The 24,826-nt window shown below is 40.5% G+C and overlaps 1 protein-coding gene across 1 annotated transcript; it reads left to right on the plus strand.

The window, feature by feature from the left end:
- The first annotated feature begins 1,008 nt into the window (after positions 1-1,008).
- Positions 1,009-16,676, plus strand: lgals4 (galectin 4). The gene is made up of 10 exons (XM_008122240.2): positions 1,009-1,164; positions 4,157-4,245; positions 5,925-6,126; positions 9,176-9,304; positions 9,676-9,708; positions 9,842-9,877; positions 10,579-10,608; positions 11,898-11,986; positions 15,361-15,520; positions 16,431-16,676. Exons 1-10 carry the CDS (start codon positions 1,012-1,014, stop codon positions 16,575-16,577), a joined length of 1,068 nt encoding a protein of 355 aa, XP_008120447.2. The 5' UTR covers positions 1,009-1,011; the 3' UTR covers positions 16,578-16,676.
- The last annotated feature ends 8,150 nt before the right edge of the window (positions 16,677-24,826 follow it).

Genomic DNA, 24,826 nt, shown 5'->3' on the forward strand with positions numbered 1-24,826 from the left:
TGGATTATCCAACGCATTTTTGTAGTCAGTGTTTTCAATACATTGTGATATTTTGGTGCTAAATTCGTAAATACAGTAATTACTATGTAGCATTCCTGCATATTGAACTACTTTTTCTATCCAATTTGTTGTATAACATGATGTTTTGGTGCTTCATTTGTAAAATCATAACCTAATTTAATGTTCAATAAGCTTTTCCTTAATGCCTCCTTGTTATCCAACATATTCGCTTATCCAACGTTCTGCCGGCCCATATATGTTGGATAAGTGAGACTCTACTGTACTATTAAAAAGTAATAAGGTAAAGGTTTTCCCTGACGTTAAGTCCAGTCATGTCTGACTCTGGGGGTTGGTGCTCATCTCCATTTCTAAGCCGAAGAGCCGGCATTGTCCGTAGACACCTCCAAGGTCATGTGGCTGGCATGATTGCATGGAGGGCGTTACCTTCCTGCCGGAGCAGTACCTATTGATCTACTCACATTGGCATGTTTTCGAACTGCTAGGTTGGCAGAAGCTGGGGCTAACAGCGGGTGCTCACGCCACTCAGGTTTGAACCTGGGACCTTTCGGTCTGCAAGTTCAGCAGCTCAGTGCTTTAACACACTTCACCACCGGGGTTCCTAAAAAGTAATACAGTACTTTGCCCCATACTACACTATATCATCAATTCTGTATTGATACTAATAGTGAAATACAGTAATTAGAAGCATGTTACAACAAAGGCAGGCTCTACTCAATTTAACCCAGTTTCACTGTATTATAAAAAATAGAACAAACCTATTTTATTATTTTAACACTCAAAACTGTTAAAATAATGACTTAAACCTGTACATCCCCAACTGCAACCATGATGCTTCACAGCAATCCCTGGACTTTAGATCAAGGGACGGGACGGTGGGTACGTCCCTGTTGTCTCTATGGGGAGAGGCTGGGGTGGGGAGCTTGGTAGGCAAGGTGTTGAACTTTCTACCTGCCGAGACACTTGGACCGATGCCCAGCCAATGCCCAGCCAATGCCCGCCTACATCCCCTGGGCTATAAAAGTACTAAGTCATATTTTTCCTGTTTTTCCCCCTGCATCTCTTCTTGACCCAGCGCAAAAGCACGACCACTGCAACGCCATGTCTTACGTCCCGGCGCCCGGCTATATGCCAGCATTCAACCCGGTGAGTGTCTGTGCCTTCGCCTTATTTGGAGGAAAATAAATATTGGAACCTTATCAGGTAGTGCCGTATCTATCGTGCCATATAAGGCAACTCGAAACTTAATACTATGGGATCCTGGGAGTTGTAGTTTGGCAAAGAAGGCTTAAAGCTTTTGCAAAACTACAACTCCCCTGGTTCCATAGCATTGGATAGCATCAACATAGTTGGTGTTGTAGTTGTTAACCATGGTCAATGCCATTATTATTATTATTATTATTATTATTATTATTATTATTATTATTATTATTATTTTATTATGACATAGATATGCTGGATTTCATATCACAAAATCACAAGTCGAACACTTCCCAAGCAAATATGTTGGATAATAAGGAGAGATTAAGGAAAAGCCTATTACACATCAAATTAGGTTATGATTTTATAAATTAAGCACCAAAACATCATGTTATACAACAAATTTGACAGAAGAAGTAGTTGAATACACTGTAATGCTATGTAGTAATTACTGTATATATGAATTTAGCACCAAAATATCACAATGTATTGAAAACATTGACTACAAAAATGCATTGGATAATCCAGAATGTTGGATAAGTGAGACTCTACTGTATTATTATTATTATTATTATTATTATTATTATTATTATTATTATTATTATTATTATTATAATATTATGACACAGCAAACTAGATAGATATGCTGGATTTTATATCACAAAATCACGTGTCGAACACTTCCCAAGTGTCTAGGACTGTGTGACGTATTTTCAGATGATGTGCGCAGATCCCAGCAGGGTGGCCTTTTGCAGCTGGCAGATCGTAATTTTGTCAATGTCTATTGTTTCCAAATGCCAGCTGAGATCTTTTGGCACGGCACCCAATGTGCCCATCACCACCGGGACCACTTGCACTGGTTTCTGCCAGAGTCTTTGAAGTTCAATCTTGAGGTCCTGAAGGCGGCTGAGTTTTTCTTGTTGTTTTTCGTCAATGGGACTGTCACCTGGCATGGCGACATCCCATTATTATTATTATTATTATTATTATTATTATTATTATTATTATTATTATTAAACTTCAAAGACTCTAGCAGAAACTAGTACAGGTTGTCCCGGTGGTGATGGGCACACTGGGTGCCATGCCAAAAGATCTCAGCCGGCATTTGGAAACAATAGACATTGACAAAATTACGATCTGTCAACTGCAAAAGGTCACCCTGCTGAGATCTGCACAAATCATCTGAAAATACATCACACAGTCCTAGACACTTGGGAAGTGTTTGACTTGTGATTTTGTGATACGAAATCCAGCATACCTATCTTGTTTGCTGTGTCATAATAAAATAAAATAATAATAATAATAATGTTAAAAAACAAAGTACGGATTGTCGATGTTGCAATCCCCAGGGGACAGCAGGATTGAAGAAAAACAACTAGAAAAGCTGACACGATATGAGGATTTAAAGATCAAATTGCAAAGACTCTGGCACAAGCCAGTCAAGGTGGTCCCAGTGGTGATCGGCACACTGGGTGCAGTACCTAAAGACCTTGGCCTGCACTTAAACACAATCGGCGCTGACAAAATCACCACCTGCCAGCTGCAGAAGGCCACCTTACTGGGATCTGCACGCATTGTTCGCCGATACATCACACAGTCCTAGACGCTTGGGAAGTGTCCGACGTGTGATCCAATACAACAGCCAACAGAGTGTCTGCTGTGAACTAATCTTGTTGAGTTTCAAATAATAATAATAATAATAATAATAATAATAATAATAATAATAATAATAATAACAACTTTGAACTTCAAAGACTCTGGCAGAAACCAGTGCAGGTGGTCCCGGTGGTGATCGGCACATTGGGTGCCGTGCCAAAAGATCTCAGCCAGCATTTGGAAACAATAAACATTGACAAAATTACGATCTGCCAACTGCAAAAGGACACCCTGCTGGGATCTGCACGCATCATCCGAAAATACATCACACAGTCCTAGACGCTTGGGAAGTGTTCGACTTGTGATTTTGTGATACGAAATCCAGCATATCTATCTTGTTTGCTATGTCGTAATAATAATAATAATAATAATAATAATAATAATAATAATAATAATAATAATAACTTTATCCTTATATCCCGCCCCATCTCCCTGGAGGGACTTGGGGCGGCTCACATGGGGACCAAGCCCAAAATACAGCATTAAATACCATAGATTAACAGAAGTTGAATTTGTGCAACTTTCTCTGCCCAAGAGGACTAGTGGCTCACCAAACTACAAATCCCAGGATTCGAAGGCAGTGAACGTGGGGTCAATACTGCTTTAATTCTGCAGTACAGCAATGGCAAATGAACAAGGAGGTATTGGGGTAGAAACAGGGTCTCCTTTGCATTAGATCCTCAAGATTGGCCCTATGTATCCACAAATTCTGCATCCACAGTTAATCCATGGAAAACTAGATTTGCTAGAGTTAAAGGAGTTGAGCTTTTCTCCTTAACATGACCCTATAAATATGGTTTCAATCATTCCTATTTGCAGGATAATCCTGATCAAACCAGACCGATCCAACTCCGGGTGCAATTTTTCTCCTTCCTTGACTTTTATGTTTTGGTGCATGCAGAGATCTGATAAGGAAGGAAACATTGCGCATGAAAGCACTCGAAACCTGGGTTATTGATTCACAATTGATCCCTGTTCAGTTGTGTAATCTCGGAAACGAGAGAACTGCAAATATGATGAAGACACATCAAAGCCCTCCTGACAGATGGCCATCCAGCCTCTGTGTAAAGACTTCCATAGAACCCTAGAGTTGGAAGAGACCCCAAGGGCCATCCATTCCAACCCCATTCTGCTCCGTAGAAAGACACAATCAAAGCACTCCCAACAGATGGCCAGCCAACCCTCTCCAAGCTAAGCTGCTTGTCCCGGTTTCCATTTCTCAAATGTTGGAGGGCTTTGATAAATGGGATCTGGTTTGATGTTTTGATCCCTTCGTTTTCAGGTGCTGCCTTATAATCAGCCGATCCCCGGTGGTCTCCGTCCCGGGATGTCCATCTATGTCCAGGGGAAGGTGCCACACCACACCAAGAGGTAAAGTGACCATTGTGTTGTTGTTGTTGTTGTTGTTGTTGTGTGCCTTCACGTCATTTCTGACTCAGTGACCTGAAGGAGTTTAAATGAGGCTGAGAGAGTGTGAGCCACCAAAGGTCACCCAGTGGATTTCCACTGGATTGATAAACTCGACTTAAAGGCAAATCATAACAATAAGAAATGGGTAATTGCGGATATTGATTTTTTCAGATATTGATTAATTTGGGGACCCCGTTCTACCCTTAATTGTGATGAAACACTGGACCCCAAAAAGGACAAAAATGCTTCTCTGTTGTGTACAATCCAAGACATCATTTACAACCTATATAACCTTACTAGCTGTGCCCGGCCACGCGTTGCTGTGGTGAAGTCTGGTGGTATGGGAAATAAACTATTGAGGAATTGGTGGTCGTTAAGGTTAAGGGTAAAGGTTTTACCTTACATTAAGTCCATTATAAATGGGTTATATAGCTGTGTGGAAGGGCCTTGAGTCTGCACTGCCATATAATCCAGTTCAAATCAGATAATCTGTATTTTATAGGCAGTGTGGAAGAGGCCTAAGTGAGGCCTAACTCTGCCTGTCCCCAGGGCTGGGTGGGTTGCTAGGAGACCAAGTGGGCAGAGCTTAGCCTTCTAACTGGCAGCAATTGGATAAATACAATTATTCCTCTCCCTCTAATTAGGACTTTATTTTTCTTTTCTTTTTGTTGTATGAATGTAGAGGCATGGACGAGGGGTTGTGCTGCTGAGTTTAGTGTTTCTGGGATGTGTAGTTTTGTTGTTTTGTCCTAGGCTGAAATTTCATTACCCTTTTATATATAGAGATCTTCTGTTGTAGCATTAATAATAAAATAATGTACTTTATTTGTATTCCACTCTATCTCCCTGAGGGGACTCAGGGCAGATTACAGAACACATATACAGCAAACATTCAATGCCGTTATACAAAGACAGACAATACATAAACAGAGGTAAAGGCTTTCCCATCTTTTCCATTTCCGGCATCTGGAGGCTGTGTTCGACTCATGTATGTCCTTATGGGCACCTTTTATTACTTCCCCTCTTAAAGCAGTACCTATTTACCTACTCACATTTCTGTTTTCGATCTGCTAGCTGGGCAGAGAGCTGGGGCTGACAGCGGGTGCTCACCCTGACCCGGGCTTGAACTGCCAACCTTTTGATCAGCATTTCACTGAAAGGATTCTTGTAGAAGTCTCAATGGGTGCCTTGACACTGTAAAAATAGACACTTGACTCTTGAACTGCCGTGGCTCAATACTGTGAAATCCTGGGAGTTGTAGTTCTGCGATGTCTTTAGCCTTCATTGCTAAACTGTGCTGCTGTCTCACCAAACTATATCTCTCACGGTCCCACAGCAGTCAAAGTGGCGTAAAACTGCATTAATTCTATCGTGTAGATCTATTTCAGTATGCCCAGTTCTGGACCAGGATGGGACATATTAACAAGGCAAAAATATAGTAATTTATCTTGCACACATTTCAGAGGAAGCAACATCAGAATGTAGTTCAGAGGGCAATTGCCGTATCAAATCTAATGCGCACCTCAATTTTCACAATAGGAAGGCACAGGATTAATTGCCCAATGACAATATATATCAGAAGTATACAATAACCGTATATTATTATTACCTGATTTACCGTCAACGTCTTTGTCTTCCAGATTCCGTGTGAATTTCGCCTGCGCTCCGCACGAAGGGGCCGACATCGCCCTGCATTTCAATCCCCGCTTCGACGGCAAGGATAAGGTGGTCTTGAACACCTTCCATGGCGGGAAATGGGGGAAAGAGGAGCACCAGAGCATGCCTCTCCACAAGGACCAGCACTTCGAAATCGTCTTCATCGTCAATAACTCGGGATACCAGGTTTGTCCGGGTGGACCCATATATCAGAACCAGACCCAAAGATAACCTGGAATAGGTTTAAGTGTATTTTGTAATATTGTTCATATTCAATTCTATAGTGTAATAATAATAATAATAATAATAATAATAATAATAATAATAATAATAATAATAATGCCGCCCTGGCAGAATATGTAAAGAATATGTAAAGCAAAGTGAAGAACCTGCTTTGATTGAAGTCAAACATCAGAAACTCCTCAAAGCACAGCAGACAAAAAACCAGTACAAGAAAGCCGCACTACAAACTAGAGCTGACAGCTGGCACAACAAAACATTGCATGGAAAATTCCTTGACAAAATTTAAGGAAAAGCTGACAAGGAGAAGACCTGGCTCTGGCTCACGAATGGGACCCTGAAGAAGGAGACAGAAGGCCTGATCCTTGCAGCCCAGGAGCAAGACATCAGGACAAAGGCAATCAAGGCCAAGATCGAAAAATCAGCTGATGACCCAAAATGCAGACTCTGCAAGGAAACCGACGAAACCATTGATCATATCCTCAGCTGCTGTAAGAAAATTGCACAGACAGACTACAAACAGAGGCACAACTATGTGGCCCAAATTATTCATTGGAACTTATGCCTCAAGTACCACCTGCCAGCAGCAAAGAACTGGTGGGATCACAAACCTGCAAAAGTATTGGAAAATGAACATGCAAAGATACTGTGGGACTTCCGAATCCAGACTGACAAAGTTCTGGAGCACAACACACCAGACATCACAGTTGTGGAAAATAAAAAGGTTTGGATCATGGATGTTGCCATCCCAGGTGACAGTCGCATTGACGAAAAACAACAGGAAAAACTCAGTCGCTATCAGGACCTCAAGATTGAACTTCAAAGACTCTGGCAGAAACCAGTGCAGGTGGTCCCGGTGGTGATCGGCACACTGGGTGCCGTGCCAAAAGATCTCAGCCGGCATTTGGAAACAATAGACATTGACAAAATTACGATCTGCCAACTGCAAAAGGTCACCCTACTGGGATCTGCACGCATCATCCGAAAATACATCACACAGTCCTAGACACTTGGGAAGTGTTCGACTTGTGATTTTGTGATATGAAATCCAGCATATCTATCTTGTTTGCTGTGTCATACAATAAATAATAATAATAATAATAATAATAATAATAATAATAATAATAATAATAATAATACAGTAGAGTGTCACTTATCCAACACTCGCTTATCCAACATTCTGGATTATCCAATGCATTTTTGTAGTCAATGTTTTCAATACATCGTGATATTTTAGTGCTAAATTCGTAAATACAGTAATTACAACATAACATTACTGCATATTGAACTACTTTTTCTGCCAAATTTGTTGTATAACCTGATGTTTTGGTGCTTAATTTATAAAATCATAACCTAATTTGATGTGTAATAGGCTTTTCCTTAATGCCTCCTTATTATCCAACATATTTGCTTATCCAAGCTTTTGCCGGCCCATTTATGTTGGATAAGTGCGACTCTACTGTAATAATAATTCCCTTTATGGACTGCAACTCCCAGAATCAGCCATAAAGTGCTGTGTTCGTACAGCCACCTACTTCAGCCATGTAGGAAGACACAATTAAAGCCATCCAGCCTTAGTTCAAAAACCTCCAGAGTAGGGGACTTGATTGGATTCCCAGGCAGTTTGTATTAAAATGCAATTGGAAGAGGGCATTTAGTCCAACCCCCTTCATCCAGGCAGGAAGACACAGTCAAAGCCCTCCCAACAGATGGCCAATACAATATCATCTATACCCTGTTTCCCCTAAAATAAGACATCCCCCCAAAATAAGACCTAGTAGAAGTTTTGCTGAATTGCTAAATATAAGGCCTCCCCCGAAAGTAAGACCTAGCAAAGTTTTTGTTTGGAAGCATGCCTGGCGCCCAACAAACAAAACACCAGAGCATGCAGGATTGGTAAATGTACCAATTGTATATGGAAATAATGGTAGTAACAAGAAATTCTTGACAGAAGTCACAGTTTGTCTGGTTAGGTTATGTTGGGCCGGGCTGTGGCGCAGCTGTTGAGCAGCTGCCTTAAATCACTCTGACCATGAGGTCATGAGTTCGAGGCCAGCCCGTGGCGGGGTGAGCACCCGTCAATAAAAAATAAAAAATAGCCCCTGCTCGTTGCTGACCTAGCAACCCGAAAGATAGTTGCATCTATCAAGTAGGAGATAAGGTACCACTTATAAAGTGGGGAGGCAAGATTAACTAATTTACGACCTGGAATGAGGAAGTGCCGTCAGAGTGGATGATGAAGCAGCTGCTCCCCCCTGTGGCCAGAATTGAACATCCCCTCAGGAGAAGGTTAACTTGCTTCTGCGTGTGTCTCTCAGTCTCTGTTTGATGTGTTTATGGGCATTGAATGTTTGCCCTATGTGTGTTATAATGTGATCCGCCCTGAGTCCCCTTCGGGGTGAGAAGGGCGGAATATAAATACTGTACATAAATAAATAAATAAATAAATTGTGATGACAACTACTGTACAGTATAGAATAAATGTTCAATTTTTTGTTCAACAATAAATGTGAATTCATCTTCATGGGAAAATAGGACATCCCTGAAAATAAGACCTAGTGCATCTTTGGGAGTAAAAAATAATATAAGACACTGTCTTATTTTTTGGGAAACACGGTATATATAAAAGGGTAATGAAATTTCGGCCTAGGACAAAACAACAAAACTACACATCTCAGAAGCACTAAACTTGGCAGCACAACCCCTCATCCATGCCTCTACGTTCATACAACAAAAAGCTCCAGCTACTCCAGAAAACGGCCAAGCTTTGAGATTGCAAGGCTATTCACTGCTATTCCACCTGGCCAACAAAGGATTCCCATAAGCCACAGCAATGCGTGGCTGGGCAAAGCTAGTATATTATAATTTATTGTTTGGAACTCTTATAAGGAGTTGGTTTAACCTCCTGTTTGCTCGTAAAACCGAATGACCGTGTTGCGAAAGGATGCATGTCTCCAAAGTCTCCATTGATGCCTGCCTTTGCTTCCTTCTCTAGATCCTGGTGAACCGAAACCCCTTTTGCAACTATAACCATAGGATCCCTCCAGAGCGGGTGCAAGTTGTGAGTGCGGACGGAGACCTGGACCTGCAATCCGTGACCGTCTTGGGAGGAGGCATGATGGGAGTGAGTATGGCCCAGATCTGGAAAAGGGCAGCAAGGACCGGATGGGATTTGTTGTCCTTTTTGCCATCAGTAGTGTTCTACACTGTAGAATTAATTAATGCACATTGACACCACTTTAACTGCTATAGTTAAATGCTATGGAGTCCTGGGAGTTGTAGTTTCACAATAGACCTGGTGCCTCATTGAGCTACAACTCCCACAATCCCATGGCAGTTCAAGTGGTATCAAACTGTGTTAACTCTGCCATGTAGATGCACTTTACGACACTTAAACCGTGGAGACCTATTGCTGAATCTTGAGAGCTTTACCGAATTACCAGATCTCAAGACTTAACATATCTATTAATTTCTGTTTTATCTTCTTGATTTTAGGGGATGCCAGGCCAGCAGCCCATGGCGATCCCGGTGAGTCATGCAAAGGGGAGTTAAAGAGGTCTCAAACTGCATTAACTCTGCGGTGTAGATGCACCCCCTAACCTCTGCTTGTAGTCCAGTCTTCCCCACCTTAATATATCTTTCTCATTCTTTCTTTCTTTAGGGCATGGGACCAGGCTACCCGCCTTCAAACCTTCCTGTAAGTATTCAGCTATAACAACAACAACAACAACAACAACAACAACAACAACAACAACAACACTATGTAACACGATTTTTGTTCCTGGAATCAGGGCCAGCTAACACCTCCCAACAAAGGATTCCCACAGGCAGGGAGCAGCCAGGCTTTGAAGCTGCAAGGCCATTCGATGCTAATCAAGGTGGCCAATTCACACTTGCCTCAAAGAGACAAGAGCTCTTTCTCCCACCCTGGACATCATTCCACAGATATATACACCCCACTTGCCTAGTTTCCAACAGACTTCACAACCTTTGAGAATGCCTGCCATAGATGTGGGCGAAACGTCAGGAGAGAGTGCTTCTGGAATATGTCGATACAGCCCGTAAAACTCACAGCAACCCAAAAATAGTATTATGTAAAGTTACTAGTTTCCTTTTGCCTATTCTGAATCTAGGAGGTTATGGGGTTGTTTTGGAATATACGTAAAATATCTGGGTTCAATAGTCTCTTTGGGCAAATTAAAGGATTCTTAATCTGAGGATGAACTGAGATGAGGTTCTGGGTGTGTCTTAATTTAGCAATTTGTCTCAAGTGATGGTATGCCTAATAAGCTGATATTATTATTAATATATTATTATTATTATTATTATTATTATTATTATTATTATTATTATTATTATTATTATTAAATAAACCTATTTGTTTTCTCTCCTCCATAGATGATGTCTAATCCAGCTGCTTACCACCCAGTAAGTACCAAAGGACTTCTATATTCTTTCTGAACCTTCCTGTCTTTTAATTGGGTTGTCATATTGAAAAGTGGAGAGGGTTCCTGTTCCAATAATAATAATAATAATAATAATAATAATAATAATAATAATAATAATAATAATAATAATAATAATAATAATAAGTCTGCTGTGTCATACTATGTCATTGTGTCAATAATAGTCATAATAATTGTAATAATCACAATTGTAATAATCATAATTATATCTGGCAACCCTCACAAGTGGTTTCGATCCACTTTGGGTCTTGATCAAGAGAGGAAAGAGAAAGAAACAGGGATAATAATAATAATAATAATAATAATAATAATAATAATAATGCAAAGTTCACATGGCACAATTTCTTGGTAGTCACACAGCTTTCCATATTTACCAGTCCAATATACACCTTGTGTCGCAAAACTACATAGCCAAAACTGAGGTGGGCATTAGATTTGATGGCGCATTATCTATATATATAAAAATGTAATGTGCATTTTTCCCATGGGGTAAACAACAAAACCACTGAACCAAACCACACCAAATTTGGCTACAAAAGACATACACATCCAATCTATGTCTTTCAATAAAAAAGTAAAAAAAATAAAGTCCAAATTATAGAGGACAAGGAAGAGCCGCTCTCCCCCTGGCTGCCAGTCAGAAGGGTAGGCCCCTCCCCCTTTAGGCCTCACTCACTTCGTGTCCTAGCAACCCCCTCAGTTGTGTTCCTCAATACTTTATTTCCCATACTTTGCCACAGCAACATGTGGCTGGGGACAGCTAGTACTCTAATAAATACGGTAATAATAGCTGTGTCCTGTTAAAGTAGTTCTCTTAAGTGCTAACTTATGGAAAGGCGTCTTAGTAGCAATTAAACCTCTAGTATTTTTGATATATAATAATGCCAGTATTATATCATATTTACTCTAGTCTAACACACACCTTTTTTTGGGTAAATTGCAAGTCAAAATCAAGGTGTGCATTGGAGTTGATGGTGCATTATACTTGAGTAAATACAGTAATCCGTTTTCACTGTGGATCCCAAAATAGAAAGTGAGATGTGAAATAAAAGGATTTTTAAAATGCTGTAAGTGTCCAGTATATCTCAGATTTTTTTGATTAATGTGATATGTGATATATGATATATATTCTGGAATAGCCTCAGTTCCCAGCTTGGCCCTGTATCATTCGTCATTTTTTAAAAAGGGCCAATTTTTTCCTTCCTTCCTTCCCCGTTTCTTCCGAATCTGATTGTAAACTCTTTATTTTAGCAAGTGCCGTATGTGGGCAACCTCCCTGGAGGACTGGGAGCCAAGAAAACCATTGTGGTGAGAGGATTCATCCCGCAAGACGCTAAGAGGTAGCATTTGAAATTATATTTTTCTGTCTGAACGTTTGGCTGGGATACATACATACCTAAGAGGCCAAGTGCTAATCATTTCTATCTATATACTGCCCTCTTGTGGTTGCATCTGAGTGCTCCACACATATATAACTTGAGGCCAATAGCTAATCCTTTCTATCTATCTGCATCTATCTACTGGATACATACATATCTAGAGGCAAGGAGCTAATCTTTTTTTTATGTGTTGCCCTCTTGTGGCTGTATCTGAGCACTGCATAAATACATGCCTAGAGGCCAATAGCTAATCCTTTCTATGAGCTGCCCTCTGGTGGTTGCATCTGGGCATTGCATACATATATATCTAGAGGCCAATAGGTAATCCTCTCTATGTGCTGCCCTCTTGTGGCTATATCTGAGCACTGCATAAATACATGCCTAGAGGCCAATAGCTAATCCTTTCTATGAGCTGCCCTCTGGTGGTTGCATCTGGGCATTGCATACATATATATCTAGAGGCCAATAGGTAATCCTCTCTATGTGCTGCCCTCTTGTGGCTGTATCTGAGCACTGCATAAATACATGCCTAGAGGCCAATAGCTAATCCTTTCTATGAGCTGCCCTCTGGTGGTTGCATCTGGGCATTGCATACATATATATCTAGAGGCCAATAGGTAATCCTCTCTATGTGCTGCCCTCTTGTGGCTGTATCTGAGCACTGCATAAATACATGCCTAGAGACTAATAGCTAATCCTTTCTATGAGCTGCCCTCTGGTGGTTGCATCTGGGCATTGCATACATATATATCTAGAGGCCAATAGGTAATCCTCTCTATATGCTGCCCTCTTGTGGCTGCATCTGAGTGCTCCACACATATATAACTTGAGGCCAATAGCTAATCCTTTCTATCTATCTGCATCTGTGTACCGGATACATACATATCTAGAGGCAAGGAGCTAATCCTTTTTTATGTGCTGCCCTCTTGTGGCTGTATCTGAGCACTGCATAAATACATGCCTAGAGGCCAATAGCTAATCCTTTCTATGAGCTGCCCTCTGGTGGTTGCATCTGGGCATTGCATACATATATATCTAGAGGCCAATAGGTAATCCTCTCTATATGCTGCCCTCTTGTGGCTGTATCTAAGCATTGTACACATTCATACCTAGAGGCCAATAGCTAATTCTTTCTACCTATGAGGGCTATCCACAAAGTAGGTTACGTTTTGGATTTTAAAAAGGACAAAGTATAGGAAAAATCATTTACCATATGCAGCGGAAAGACACATCCCAATACTACAATCTCACGTAATCCCCATTGAAATCTAGGCACGTCTCATATAGATAGTTTGAAAAGGTCTGCCCCAGTAAATTTGCCGCCTCTCTCCTCTGTTTCCAACAATACGGGTGTGACTGGCAGTGCAGCGTTTCGGCTACGCTGCAGGAAGGGAGAAGGGGGAAGTGCTGAGGACACAAGCGGGGAATTTATTGGAGCAGTACTTTTCAAACTCATTTATCTATATGACACGTGCCTAGATTTCAATGGGGATTACACGAGATTGTAGTATTGGGATGTGTCTTTCATCTCCATATGGTAAATGATTTCTGCTATACCTTGTCCTTTTTAAAATCCAAAACATAACCTACTTTGTGGATAGCCCTCGTATATGTTGCCCTCTTGTGGCTGCACTTGAGCACTATTTAAATACATACCTAGAGGCCAATAGCTAATACTTTCTATGTGCTGCCCTCTGGTGGCTGCATACATATATATCTAGAGGCCAATAGGTAATACTTTATATATGCTGCCCTCTTATGGCTGCATCTGAGCATTTCACACATTCATACCCAAAACCACACACATTCACACCATTGCACACATTCATACCCAAAAACCAATAGCTAATTCTTTCTATCTATATGCTGCCCTCTTGTGGCTGCACCTGAGCACTGCATACATTCATACCTAGAGGCCAATAGCCATTCCCTTCTATGTGCTGCCCTCTTGTGGTTGCATCTGAGTGCTGCACACATATATAACTTGAGGCCAATAGCTAATCCTTTCTATCAATCTGCATCTAAGTACTGCATACATACATAGCTAGAGGCAAGGAGCTAATCCTTTCTATGTGCTGTTCTCTTGTGGCTGTATCCGAGCACTGTATACATTAGAGGCTAGTTATTAATCCTTTCTATGTGCTGCCCTCTTGTGGCTTCATCTGAGCACTGCATACATTCATACCAAGAGGCCAGTAGCTAATCCTCTCTATATATATACTGCCCTCTTGTGGCTTCATCAGAGCACTGCATAAATTCATGCCTAGAGGCTAATATACTGTATATACTCGAGTATAAGCCTAGTTTTTCAGCCCTTTTTTTAAGACTGAAAAAGCCCAGCTTGGCTTATACTCGGGTGAGGGTCCTGGTTGGTTTTTATTTGGGTCAGCTTATACTCGAGAATATATTGTACATTTATTATTTATCTCTATTATTATTGGTATTATTACATTTATTATTGTTGCTACTATTGCATTTATTTTACTCTATTTTTTATTATTATTATTAATACATCTATTATTTCACTCTGATCTTATGATTATTATTACTGAATTTATTATTATTACATGTATTCTTTTCCTGTATTTATTATTATTATTATTATTACATGTATTATTTTACTCTATTATTATTATTAAGCACATTTACACTGAAGAAGATGAGAATCATGATTTGATCAGAGTTGGACAGTCTTATCTTAAATTTGAGCTTTATGTAAATATTCAAAAACATTTAACCTACGGATCCCTCAATTAATGTAATTTTATTGGTATCTATTTTTATTTCTGAAATTTACCACCCTCGGCTTATACCGGAGTCAATGTTTTCCCAGTTTTTTGGTGGTAAAATGAGGTGCCTCGGCTTGTATTCGGGTCGGCTTATACTCGAGTATATACGGTAATTTTATTGGTATCTTGGCTTATACTGGAGTCAATGTTTTCCCAGTTTTTTTGTGGTAAAATGAGGTGCCTCGGCTTATATTCGGGTCGGCTTATACTCGAGTATATACGGTAATCTTTTCTATCGATATGCTGCCCTCTTGCGGTTTTATCAGAGCACTGTATATATATATACCTAGATGCCAATAGCTAATCCTTTCTATGTTTTGCCCTCTTGTGGCTGCATCTGAGCACTGAATAAATACATATTTCAAGGCCAATAGTTAATCCTTTCTATACTACCCTCTTGTGGTTGCATCTGAGCACTGCATACATACATACCTAGAGTCCATTAGCTTTCTATATATATGCTGCCCTCTTGTGGCTGCATCTGAGCACTGTATGCATTGGATGGCAATTTGATGCCATGCGCTTGTCTCTTCCTCTCTCTCTCAGATTCTGCATCAATTTCAAAGCCGGCCAGGAGATCGCTTTGCACATCAACCCCCGCCTGGACGAGCGTGTTGTGGTGCGGAACAGCTTCCTGGGAGGGCGCTGGGGTCCTGAGGAGCGGGAGCTGTCAGTCAACCCTTTCCAGCGCGGGCAGTACTTTGACGTGAGTGGGAGCTGAGTTCAAATCCAGCACAAAAAGACAAGGAAATGCAATAGTATAGTATAGTATAGGAGCAGGATTCTCTGCTTCCCTCTAGTGGAGGTGCTCAGTATTGCACCTCTTTGAAAATACAGATTATTTTTGTATTATTATCATTATTATTGGAGCCCCAGGTGGCGCAGTGGATTAAACCGCTGTGCTGTTGAACTTGCTGACCGAAAGGTCAGCGGTTCAAATCCAGAGAGAGGGGTGAGCTTGTGCTGTTGGCCCCAGCTTCTGTCAACCTAGTAGTTTGAAAACATGCAAATGTGAGTAGATCAATAGGTACTGCTCCGGCAGGAAGGCAACGTCACTCCATGCAGTCATGAACTTGGAGACGCCTATGGACATGGAGATGAGCACCAACCGCTGGAGTCGGACATGACAAGACTTAATGTCAGGGGGAAACCTTTACCTTTATCTATTATTATTATTATTATTATTATTATTATTATTATTATTATTATTATTATTATTATTATATTTATATTCAGCTTCATCTCCCCAAAGGGGACTCACTTTCTACCATGCAGAAAGTGAAATATTCAATATTGTTCATATCTAAAACTCCTATATCGGCTAAATTATTCTTATTATTGACATAATAATATTTATTATTAAAATATTTATATATTTATATACTATATTTAAAATTAAAATAAAATTAATAATAATAATAATAATTATTATTATTATTAGGCAACTTTACCGGTCTCTTTTCAGATGTATTCTAATCAATTTGGGATGCTTATTCTTTCTAATTCAGGTATTTTCCAATGGCGGGCAGGATGATTAAAGCTAGCTAGGAGTCTAGTTTGTGCAAATAGTATTTACAGCTTTGTCTGGACTTTCAATGCCTTTCCCCCTAAAACAGCTCTCCATCCGATGCGGCAACCAACAGTTCAAAATCTTCATCGATGGCCAGCCCCTGTTCAACTATAAGCATCGTTTCCATAACTTCCAGCATATTAACACCCTCGAGATCGACGGCGATGTGATGCTCTCTTATGTCCAGTCCTAAAAAACAGAGAATGGGACGGAGAAGAGAAAGGTTTTCGCCTTTGCCTGGAGACCGAAATGTCATTTTAAACGGCAGCTTCAATAAATCCTTTTATTCCAAGACTCATTTTTAAAATTATTTTTTATTGGTATATATGAGAATTAAATACAACGAAAGAGTGAGAACAATGTTTGTTTATAGAAAGTGAAGAAAAAAAGAAAATTAAAGAATCTACTTTGAAGAGAAAAAAGAAAAAGAAGGAGTGTAGGAATGGGAAAAAGACATAAAGAAGAGGGCAAAAAAGAAAAAGAAAAAGGATTCTTTTTAAAAAAACAAACAAACCCAAATCTATCTATATATATAAAATGATAAAGTTGTTTGCGCAGTGACTATAACAACAAAACTAAACATCCCAGAAATACGAAATTTGGCAACACAATGCAAAAGGCTTGCCTCCAGGTTACAACAACACAACCACACCACAAAACCACAATCCAGACCCACAACACTCACAACAACGCATCATGCGATAACAACACAACTAAACGCCCCAGAAATACAAAACTTGGCAACACAATGCAAAAGCCTTGCCTCCCAGTTGTAACAACACAACCACACCACAAAACCACACAGGACCCACAAAACTCACAACAACGCATCGTGACTATAACAACACAACTAACGCCCCAGAAATACGAAACTTGGCAACACAACGCAAAAGCCTTCCCTCCAGGTTGTAACAACACAACCACACCACAAAACCACAATCCGGACCCATAAAACTCACAACAATGCATCGTGACTATAACAACATAACTAAACGTCCCAGAAATACGAAACTTGGCACACAACTAAACGCCCCAGAAATATAAAACTTGACAACACAACGCAAAAACCTTGCCTCCCGGTTGTAACAACACAACTACACCACAAAACCACAATCCGGACCCACAAAACTCACAACAACGCATCGTGACTATAACACAACAAAATGCCCCAGAAATACAAAATTTGACAACACAATGCAAAAGCCTTGCCTCCCAGTTGTCAGAACACAACCACAACACAAAACCACAATCCGGACCCACAAAACTCACAACAACGCATCATGACTATAACAACACAACTAAACGCCCCAGAAATACAAAACCTGGCAAAACAATGCAAAAGCCTTGCCTCCCGGTTGTAACAACACAACCACACCACAAAACCACACCGGACCCACAAAACTCACAACAACGCATCATGACTATAACAACACAACTAAACGCCCCAGTAATACGAAACTTGGCAACACAACACAAAAGCATTCCCTCCCGATTGTAACAACACAACCATACCACAAAACCACAATCCGGACCCACAAAACTCACAACAATGCATCGTGACTATAACAACACAACTAAACGACCCAGAAATACAAAACTTGGCACACAACTAAACGACCCAGAAATACAAAACTTCGCAACACAAAAGCCTTGCCTCTCAGTTGTAACAACACAACCACACCACAAAACCACAATCCAGACCCACAAAACTCACAACAACGCATTGTGACTATAACAAATGCAACATTTGACAACACAACTCATCCACCTCCCCAATCCCTACATTCACACTTGGCCTCCAAAAAAACAATTACAATAATAACAATGACAACAACAACAACAATAAGAATCAACACCATCACAGGCAAGAAACAGCCAGGCACTGAGGCTGAGAGGCCAGTCAGTGCTAAACTGGGCCTCCAAAAAACAATACAGTAGCATCTAACATCCAACCTTCACAATCACTACAACAACAATAATAATAAACACCTACACAGGCAAAACAAAAAAAAAAGACTATTGTACCACAATAAAAATATAAACCGCACTCAGCAGAATCAGACATTACAATTAACAACAAACCAAAGACAACAGGGATCTCAAGCAATTATCAATCAACACAAAAATTGAAGAAGGTAACAGACTTCAAATACTACTACTAATGTGAGTATGAAGAAGGGTGGAGGTCACAGCATCAATACAACCTAATGTAGACTGACCAACACCACCAGACTCAGACACAGCAACGCGTGGCCGGGCACAGCTAGTATATATATAAACGGGTAATGAAATTTCGGCCTAGGACAAAACAACAAAACTACACATCCCAGAAACACTAAACTTGGCAGCACAACCCCTCATCCATGCCTCTACGTTCATACAACAAAAAGAAAAGATAAATAAAGTCCTAATTAGAGGGAGAGGAAGAATTGTTTTTATGCAATTGCTGCCAGTTAGAAGGCTGAGCTCTGCCCACTTGGTCTCCTAGCAACCCACTCAGCCCAGGGGACAGGCAGAGTTAGGCCTCACCTAGGTCTCTTGCACATCTATATATATAAAAGAGTGATGGAATCGCGGCACCAGACAAAACAACAAAACTACAGGCCCCCCAACCTCGAAATTTGACAACACAACCCATCATCCACGGCTCTAGGTTGATACAACAAAAAGAAAAGAAAAACAAAGTCCTAATTAGAGGGAGAGGAATAATTGCTTTTATCCAATTGCTGCCAGTTAGAAGGCTAAGCTCCTCCAACTTGGTGTCCTAGCAACCCAATAAAAAATAATTAAAAATACTAAAAAAATAATTAAAAACATAAAAAATACAATAAAATACTATAATAACAGAAAATAACTAAAATAATACAAGAAAATAATAAAATATAATAAATAAAAAGATAACTTACAATAAAATTAATTAAAAAATACAAATAGCATCAAATAAAAATTACACAACAATTTTTAACCAATACCACCACCACTTTGCCACAGCAACGCGTGGCTGGGCACAGCTAGTTGCCTATAAAATACAGATTATCTGATTTGAACTGGATTATATGGCAGTGTAGACTCAAAGCCCTTCCACACAGCTATATAACCCATTTATAATGGACTTAATGTAAGGTAAAATGTTTACCCTTTACCTTAACGACCACCAATTCCTCAATACTTTATTTCCCATACCACCATACTTTGCCACAGCAACACGTGGTCGGGCACAGCTAGTATATATATATATAAATTGACTTTCATCTTCGCCTTTGCGTTTCCAATTCTATAGTAAGAAAAGAGGATGAAAAGGGAAAAAAATAAATCAACCTCTTTTTTTGGAAATAATGTAATATATAACATATAATTAATATTATTATATGGTATTGTTATTAGTATTATATTGTATAACATTATAATATTTTTTATCAATATTATGTGTATTGATATATGTATTATATGTTCTGCCGGCCCGTTTACGTTGGATAAGTGAGACTCTACTGTACTACCCTCTACTATTACCAGATCAGAAGAAATCTAGTTCCATCAGTAGAGTAATTGTACTTACTAAGCAATTCAGGAGCAAGTCAAGCTTTGAAAGTTATAAAAAGACCTTATTCAAACAACGACATTGCTAGATAAGACCGTTAACAGGAGCTCTGTATCTCTCTTACAGCAGACATCTTGTCTCTCTCCATGCTCACAGAAGGCTGATTCCTTCATTATATTTTGTAAGCCCCATGGCAAGGACATTTAGAACTAAAATTGCAAGGTAGTCAGGTTCAAATATGATAAACTTCCCCTTCCCTTTTCAGGACACACCTAGTTCCCCTTTAATTCCCAGGCGCCAGATCCCTATTTCACCTCCTTCCTGGCAATAAATACATTTAATTATACAACTCTTTAGCATTTATCTTCCTTCCGGGAGAAGAAGTTTGCTCTGACTTTCCAAATGCCATGTCCCAAGGCCCTGGGGTGCATCTACACTGTAGAATTAATAGCGTTTTGACACCACTTTAACTGGGTTCCATAGCACTGAACCATGGCAGTGAAAGCGGTGTCAAACTGCATTAATTTTACAGTGTAGACATATCTCCTGTCTCTCCGCAAAGCTTGCTGAAATATTTGCCAGTCAAATACTTTCCCCAAAAATCCCAGTCTAAGTCCTATTATATAATAATAATAAATAGTTACAACAACAACAATATGGAGCCATAGAATCCTGGAGTTGGAAGAGACCCCCAAAGGCCATCCAGTCCAACCCCCTTCTGCCAGGCAGGAAAAGCACAACCAAAGCCCTCCCGACAGATGGCCATCCAGTCTTTGCCTAACAACAACGGCAACAACAACAACAACAATATGGAGCCATAGAATCCTAGAGTTAGAATAGACCCCCAAAGGCTATCCAGTCCAACACTCTTCTGCCAGGCAGGAAAAGCACAAAGCCCTCCTGACAGATGGCCATCCAGTTTCTGCCGAACAACAACGGCAAAAACAACAACAACAATATGTTACCATAGAATCCTAGAGTTAGAATAGACCCCCAAAGGCCATCCAGTCCAATCCCCTTCTACCAGGCAGGAAAAGCACAATCAAAGCCCTCCCAACAGATAGCCATCCAGTCTCTGCCTAATAATAATAATAATAATAATAATAATAATAATAATAATAAGGAGCGATAGAATCCTAGAGTTGGAAGAGATCCCCAAAGGCCATCCAGTCCAACCCCCTTCTGCCAGGCAGTAGAAGCACAATCAAAGCCCTCCCAACAGATGGCCATCCAGTCTGCCTAACAACAACGGCAACAATAACAACAACAACAATATGGGGCCATAGAATCCTGAAGTTGGGAGAGACCCCCAAAGGCCATCCAGTCCAACCCCCTTCTGCCAGGCAGGAAAAGCACAATCAAAGCCCTCCCAACAGATGGCCATCCAGTCTCTGCCTATTATTATTATTATTATTATTATTATTATTATTAATAATAATAATAATATGATGATGATGATGGAGCGATAGAATCCTAGAGTTGGAAGAGATCTCCAAAGGCCATCCAGTCCAACCCCCTTCTGCCAGGCAGTAGAAGCACAATCAAAGCCCTCCCGACAGATGGCTATCCAGTCTGCCTAACAACAACAGAAACAATAACAACAACAACAACAATAACAATATGGAGCCATAGAATCCTGGAGTTGGGAGAGATCCCCAAAGGCCATCCAGTCCAACCCCGTTCTGCCAGGCAGGAGAAGCACAATCAAAGCCCTCCCAACAGATGGCTATCCAGTCTCTACCTAATAATAATAATAATAATAATAATAATAATAATAATAATAATAATAAGATGGAGCGATAGAATCCTAGAGTGGGAAGAGACCCCCAAAGGCCATCCAGTCCAACCCCATGCTGCCAGGTGGGAAAAACACAACTTGATCCCTCCCAACAGATGTCCATCCAGAGAAGCAGATTCTGCCAAACTCATAGGCAGCCTATTCCATTGCTGGACAGCTCATTGAATGGCTCATTGAAGGCATTCAGGGCAAGATCTCAACCAGTGACTTCTTAACCGATGTGTTGGCTCCTACGCAATATTCCCTGTCAGGACATTAATCAATATATCATAACAGACGCCCATTATCTTGCTCTTCTGAGTAAACAGGTTAATCCACAAATAAATAAATAGATTCCTTTATTTCACAAGTAATGAGCTACTACTTTGAACAAGAACTGTAAGTGATTCATGGGTCAGGACCCGATCTCGCCACCTCCCAGCCTTACCTTCAATGCCCTTTTGCTGAGCTCAATTCAAAAGGCGATTTGACATTTTGAATTCAGTTTGCAGCAGTTGAAGGACGGAAACAACAAAGCGGGAAGGTGGGAGGCAAAGAGGGAAACCGGGACATTTTAAAAGCGGCTGAAGAAATGGGACGACAAAGGGTTAATTGAGACCATTCCCATCCAAGGCGGTGGGAGAGTATGGAAGCAACAGGGTGAATCCACGCTCTAGAAATAATGTAGTTTGTAAAACTATAACTCCCGTGATTCCATAGCATCGAGTGAAAGTGGTTTCAAACTGCATTCATTTTACAGTGTGGATACACCCTCAATTAATCGGCACTGACGGGCATTGGCAAATGGATAAATGTATTTCTGGTTGCTTGAGAGTTACTATTAAAAATAGACCTAAATACGTATTTGTAATATAATTCTATGTTAACGTTTATGTGTTAGGTTTTAATTCACACATTATTATAGTTTTTAGTGTTAGACACTTTTGAGTGTCAATTCATAGAGAATAAGTGAAGGCTTTCACATGGGGACACATTCATCCTAGATTTAGTGTGTTTCCTCCACCACAGACATCCCAGTGTTTCTTACTCTCTCCATTGATGTGGAATTCCCACTGCCTCTCCCTTAATCCTTTCCTACTTTCATGTTTTTTCTTTTAAAATTTTTGTGATTTCAATTTTAAAGGTATTATTATTATTATTTTATGATGACACAGCAAACAAGTTAGATATGCTGGATTTCGTTTCACAAAATCACAAGTCGAACACTTCCCAAGTATCTAGGACCGTGTGATGTATTTTCGGATGATGCGCGCAGATCCCAGCAGGGTGGCCTTTTGCAGTTGGCAGATCGTAATTTTGTCAATGTCTATTGTTTCCAAATGCCGGCTGAGATCTTTAGGCACGGCACCCACCAGGACCACCTGCACTGGTTTCTGCCAGAGTCTTTGAAGTTCAATCTTGAGGTCCTGATAGCGGCTGAGTTTTTCCTGTTGTTTTTCGTCAATGCGACTGTCACCTGGGATGGCGACATCAATGATCCAAACCTTTTTCTTTTCCACAACTGTGATGTCTGGTATGTTGTGCTCCAGAACTTTGTCAGTCTGGATTCGGAAGTCCCACAGTATCTTTGCGTGCTCATTTTCCAATACTTTTGCAGGTTTGTGATCCCACCAGTTCTTTACTGCTGGGAGGTGGTACTTGAGGCATAAGTTCCAATGAATCATTTGGGCCACATACTTGTGCCTCTGTTTGTAGTCTGTCTGTGCGATTTTCTTACAGCAGCTGAGGATATGATCAATGGTTTCGTCGGTTTCCTTGCAGAGTCTGCATTTGGGGTCATCAGCTGATTTTTCGATCTTGGCCTTAATTGCCTTTGTTCTGATGTCTTGCTCCTGGGCTGCAAGGATCAGGCCTTCTGTCTCCTTCTTCAGGGTCCCATTCGTGAGCCAGAGCCAGGTCTTCTCCTTATCAGCTTTTCCTTCAATTTTGTCAAGGAACTTTCCATGCAATGTTTTGTTGTGCCAGCTGTCAGCTCTAGTTTGTAGTGCGGTTTTCTTGTACTGGTTTTTTGTCTGCTGTGGTTTGAGAAGTTTCTGATTTTTTACTTCAATCAAAGCAGGTTCTTCACTTTGCTTTACATATTCTGCCAGGGCATGTTCTTCTTCTTTGACTGCTTGCTTGTCTTGTAAGAGTCCTCTGCCACCTGATCTTCTAGGCAGATATAGCTGGTCAACATCACTGCGAGGGTGCAGGGAATGATGAATGGTCATGAGTTTTCTTGTTTTTCTGTCCAAATTGTCCAGTTCGCCTGAGTCCAGTTTATGATGCCAGCAGTATATCTTATGACAGGTATGGCCCAGGTGTTTATGGCCTTGATGGTGTTGCCTCCATTGAGCTTGCTTTTGAGAATTTTTCTGACCCTTTGTGTGTATTCTTTACTGAACACAGTCTTCACATGTTCATGCTTGATGTTGTCCAGCTGTAGTATGCCCAAATATTTATAGGCCTCTGGCTGGTGACACTTTATCGTTTTGGCCATTGGGCATATTTATGCCCTCACTTTCAATGATTTTTCCTTCTTCAATGCCACTGTCGAACATTTGTCCAAACCAAACTCCATGCTGATATCAGTGCTAAAAATCCGGACAGTGTTGGTCAGAGACTGGATTTCAGTTTCTGTTTTCCCATACAGCTTCAGGTCATCCATGTACATCAGATGGGAAATTTTGTGAGAATTCTTAGATGTTTGATAGCCGAGATTTGTTTTTTGTAAGATTGTTGACAAAGGGATCATGGCAATAATAAAAAGCAGAGGGGACAATGAGTCTCCCTCTATAATAATAATAATAATAATAATAATAATAATAATAATAATAATAATTATGCCCGTTGCTTGAGTTCCGTTGAACTGAGTCTAGCATTCCTTTGAAGAAGAAGACTCCCTGAAATTTCTGAAGAAACACATCCTGACCCATTGCACTTCCCTTTGTTGCCCAACCGATCTGCCTCTGGGTATTGGCTCACCACAGAGGAGAGATGGAGACGTGCCTTGCCGTGATGCTGAGGATGCGGTATTTCCCTGGAGATGCATTGGTGACATCAGGCACATGGGGAGGCCTGACTCAGCTCCCGAGGGTGGAGTGGCTTGGACGGTGGCCCACAAGCC

This window comes from Anolis carolinensis, unplaced genomic scaffold (assembly GCF_035594765.1).
Source record: "Anolis carolinensis isolate JA03-04 unplaced genomic scaffold, rAnoCar3.1.pri scaffold_10, whole genome shotgun sequence".
NCBI lineage: Eukaryota > Metazoa > Chordata > Lepidosauria > Squamata > Dactyloidae > Anolis > Anolis carolinensis.

What these genes read in the sequence shown, in the direction of transcription:
- lgals4 (XM_008122240.2), top strand. Translation starts at nt 1,012, where the DNA reads ATGCCCGCCTACATCCCCTGGGCTATAAAAGTACTAAGTCATATTTTT. An exon ending in TGGGAGGAGGCATGATGGGA is followed by an intron (nt 9,305 to 9,675) that starts GTGAGTATGGCC and finishes TCTTGATTTTAG; the next exon opens with GGGATGCCAGGCCAGCAGCC. An exon ending in AGCAGCCCATGGCGATCCCG is followed by an intron (nt 9,709 to 9,841) that starts GTGAGTCATGCA and finishes TTCTTTCTTTAG; the next exon opens with GGCATGGGACCAGGCTACCC.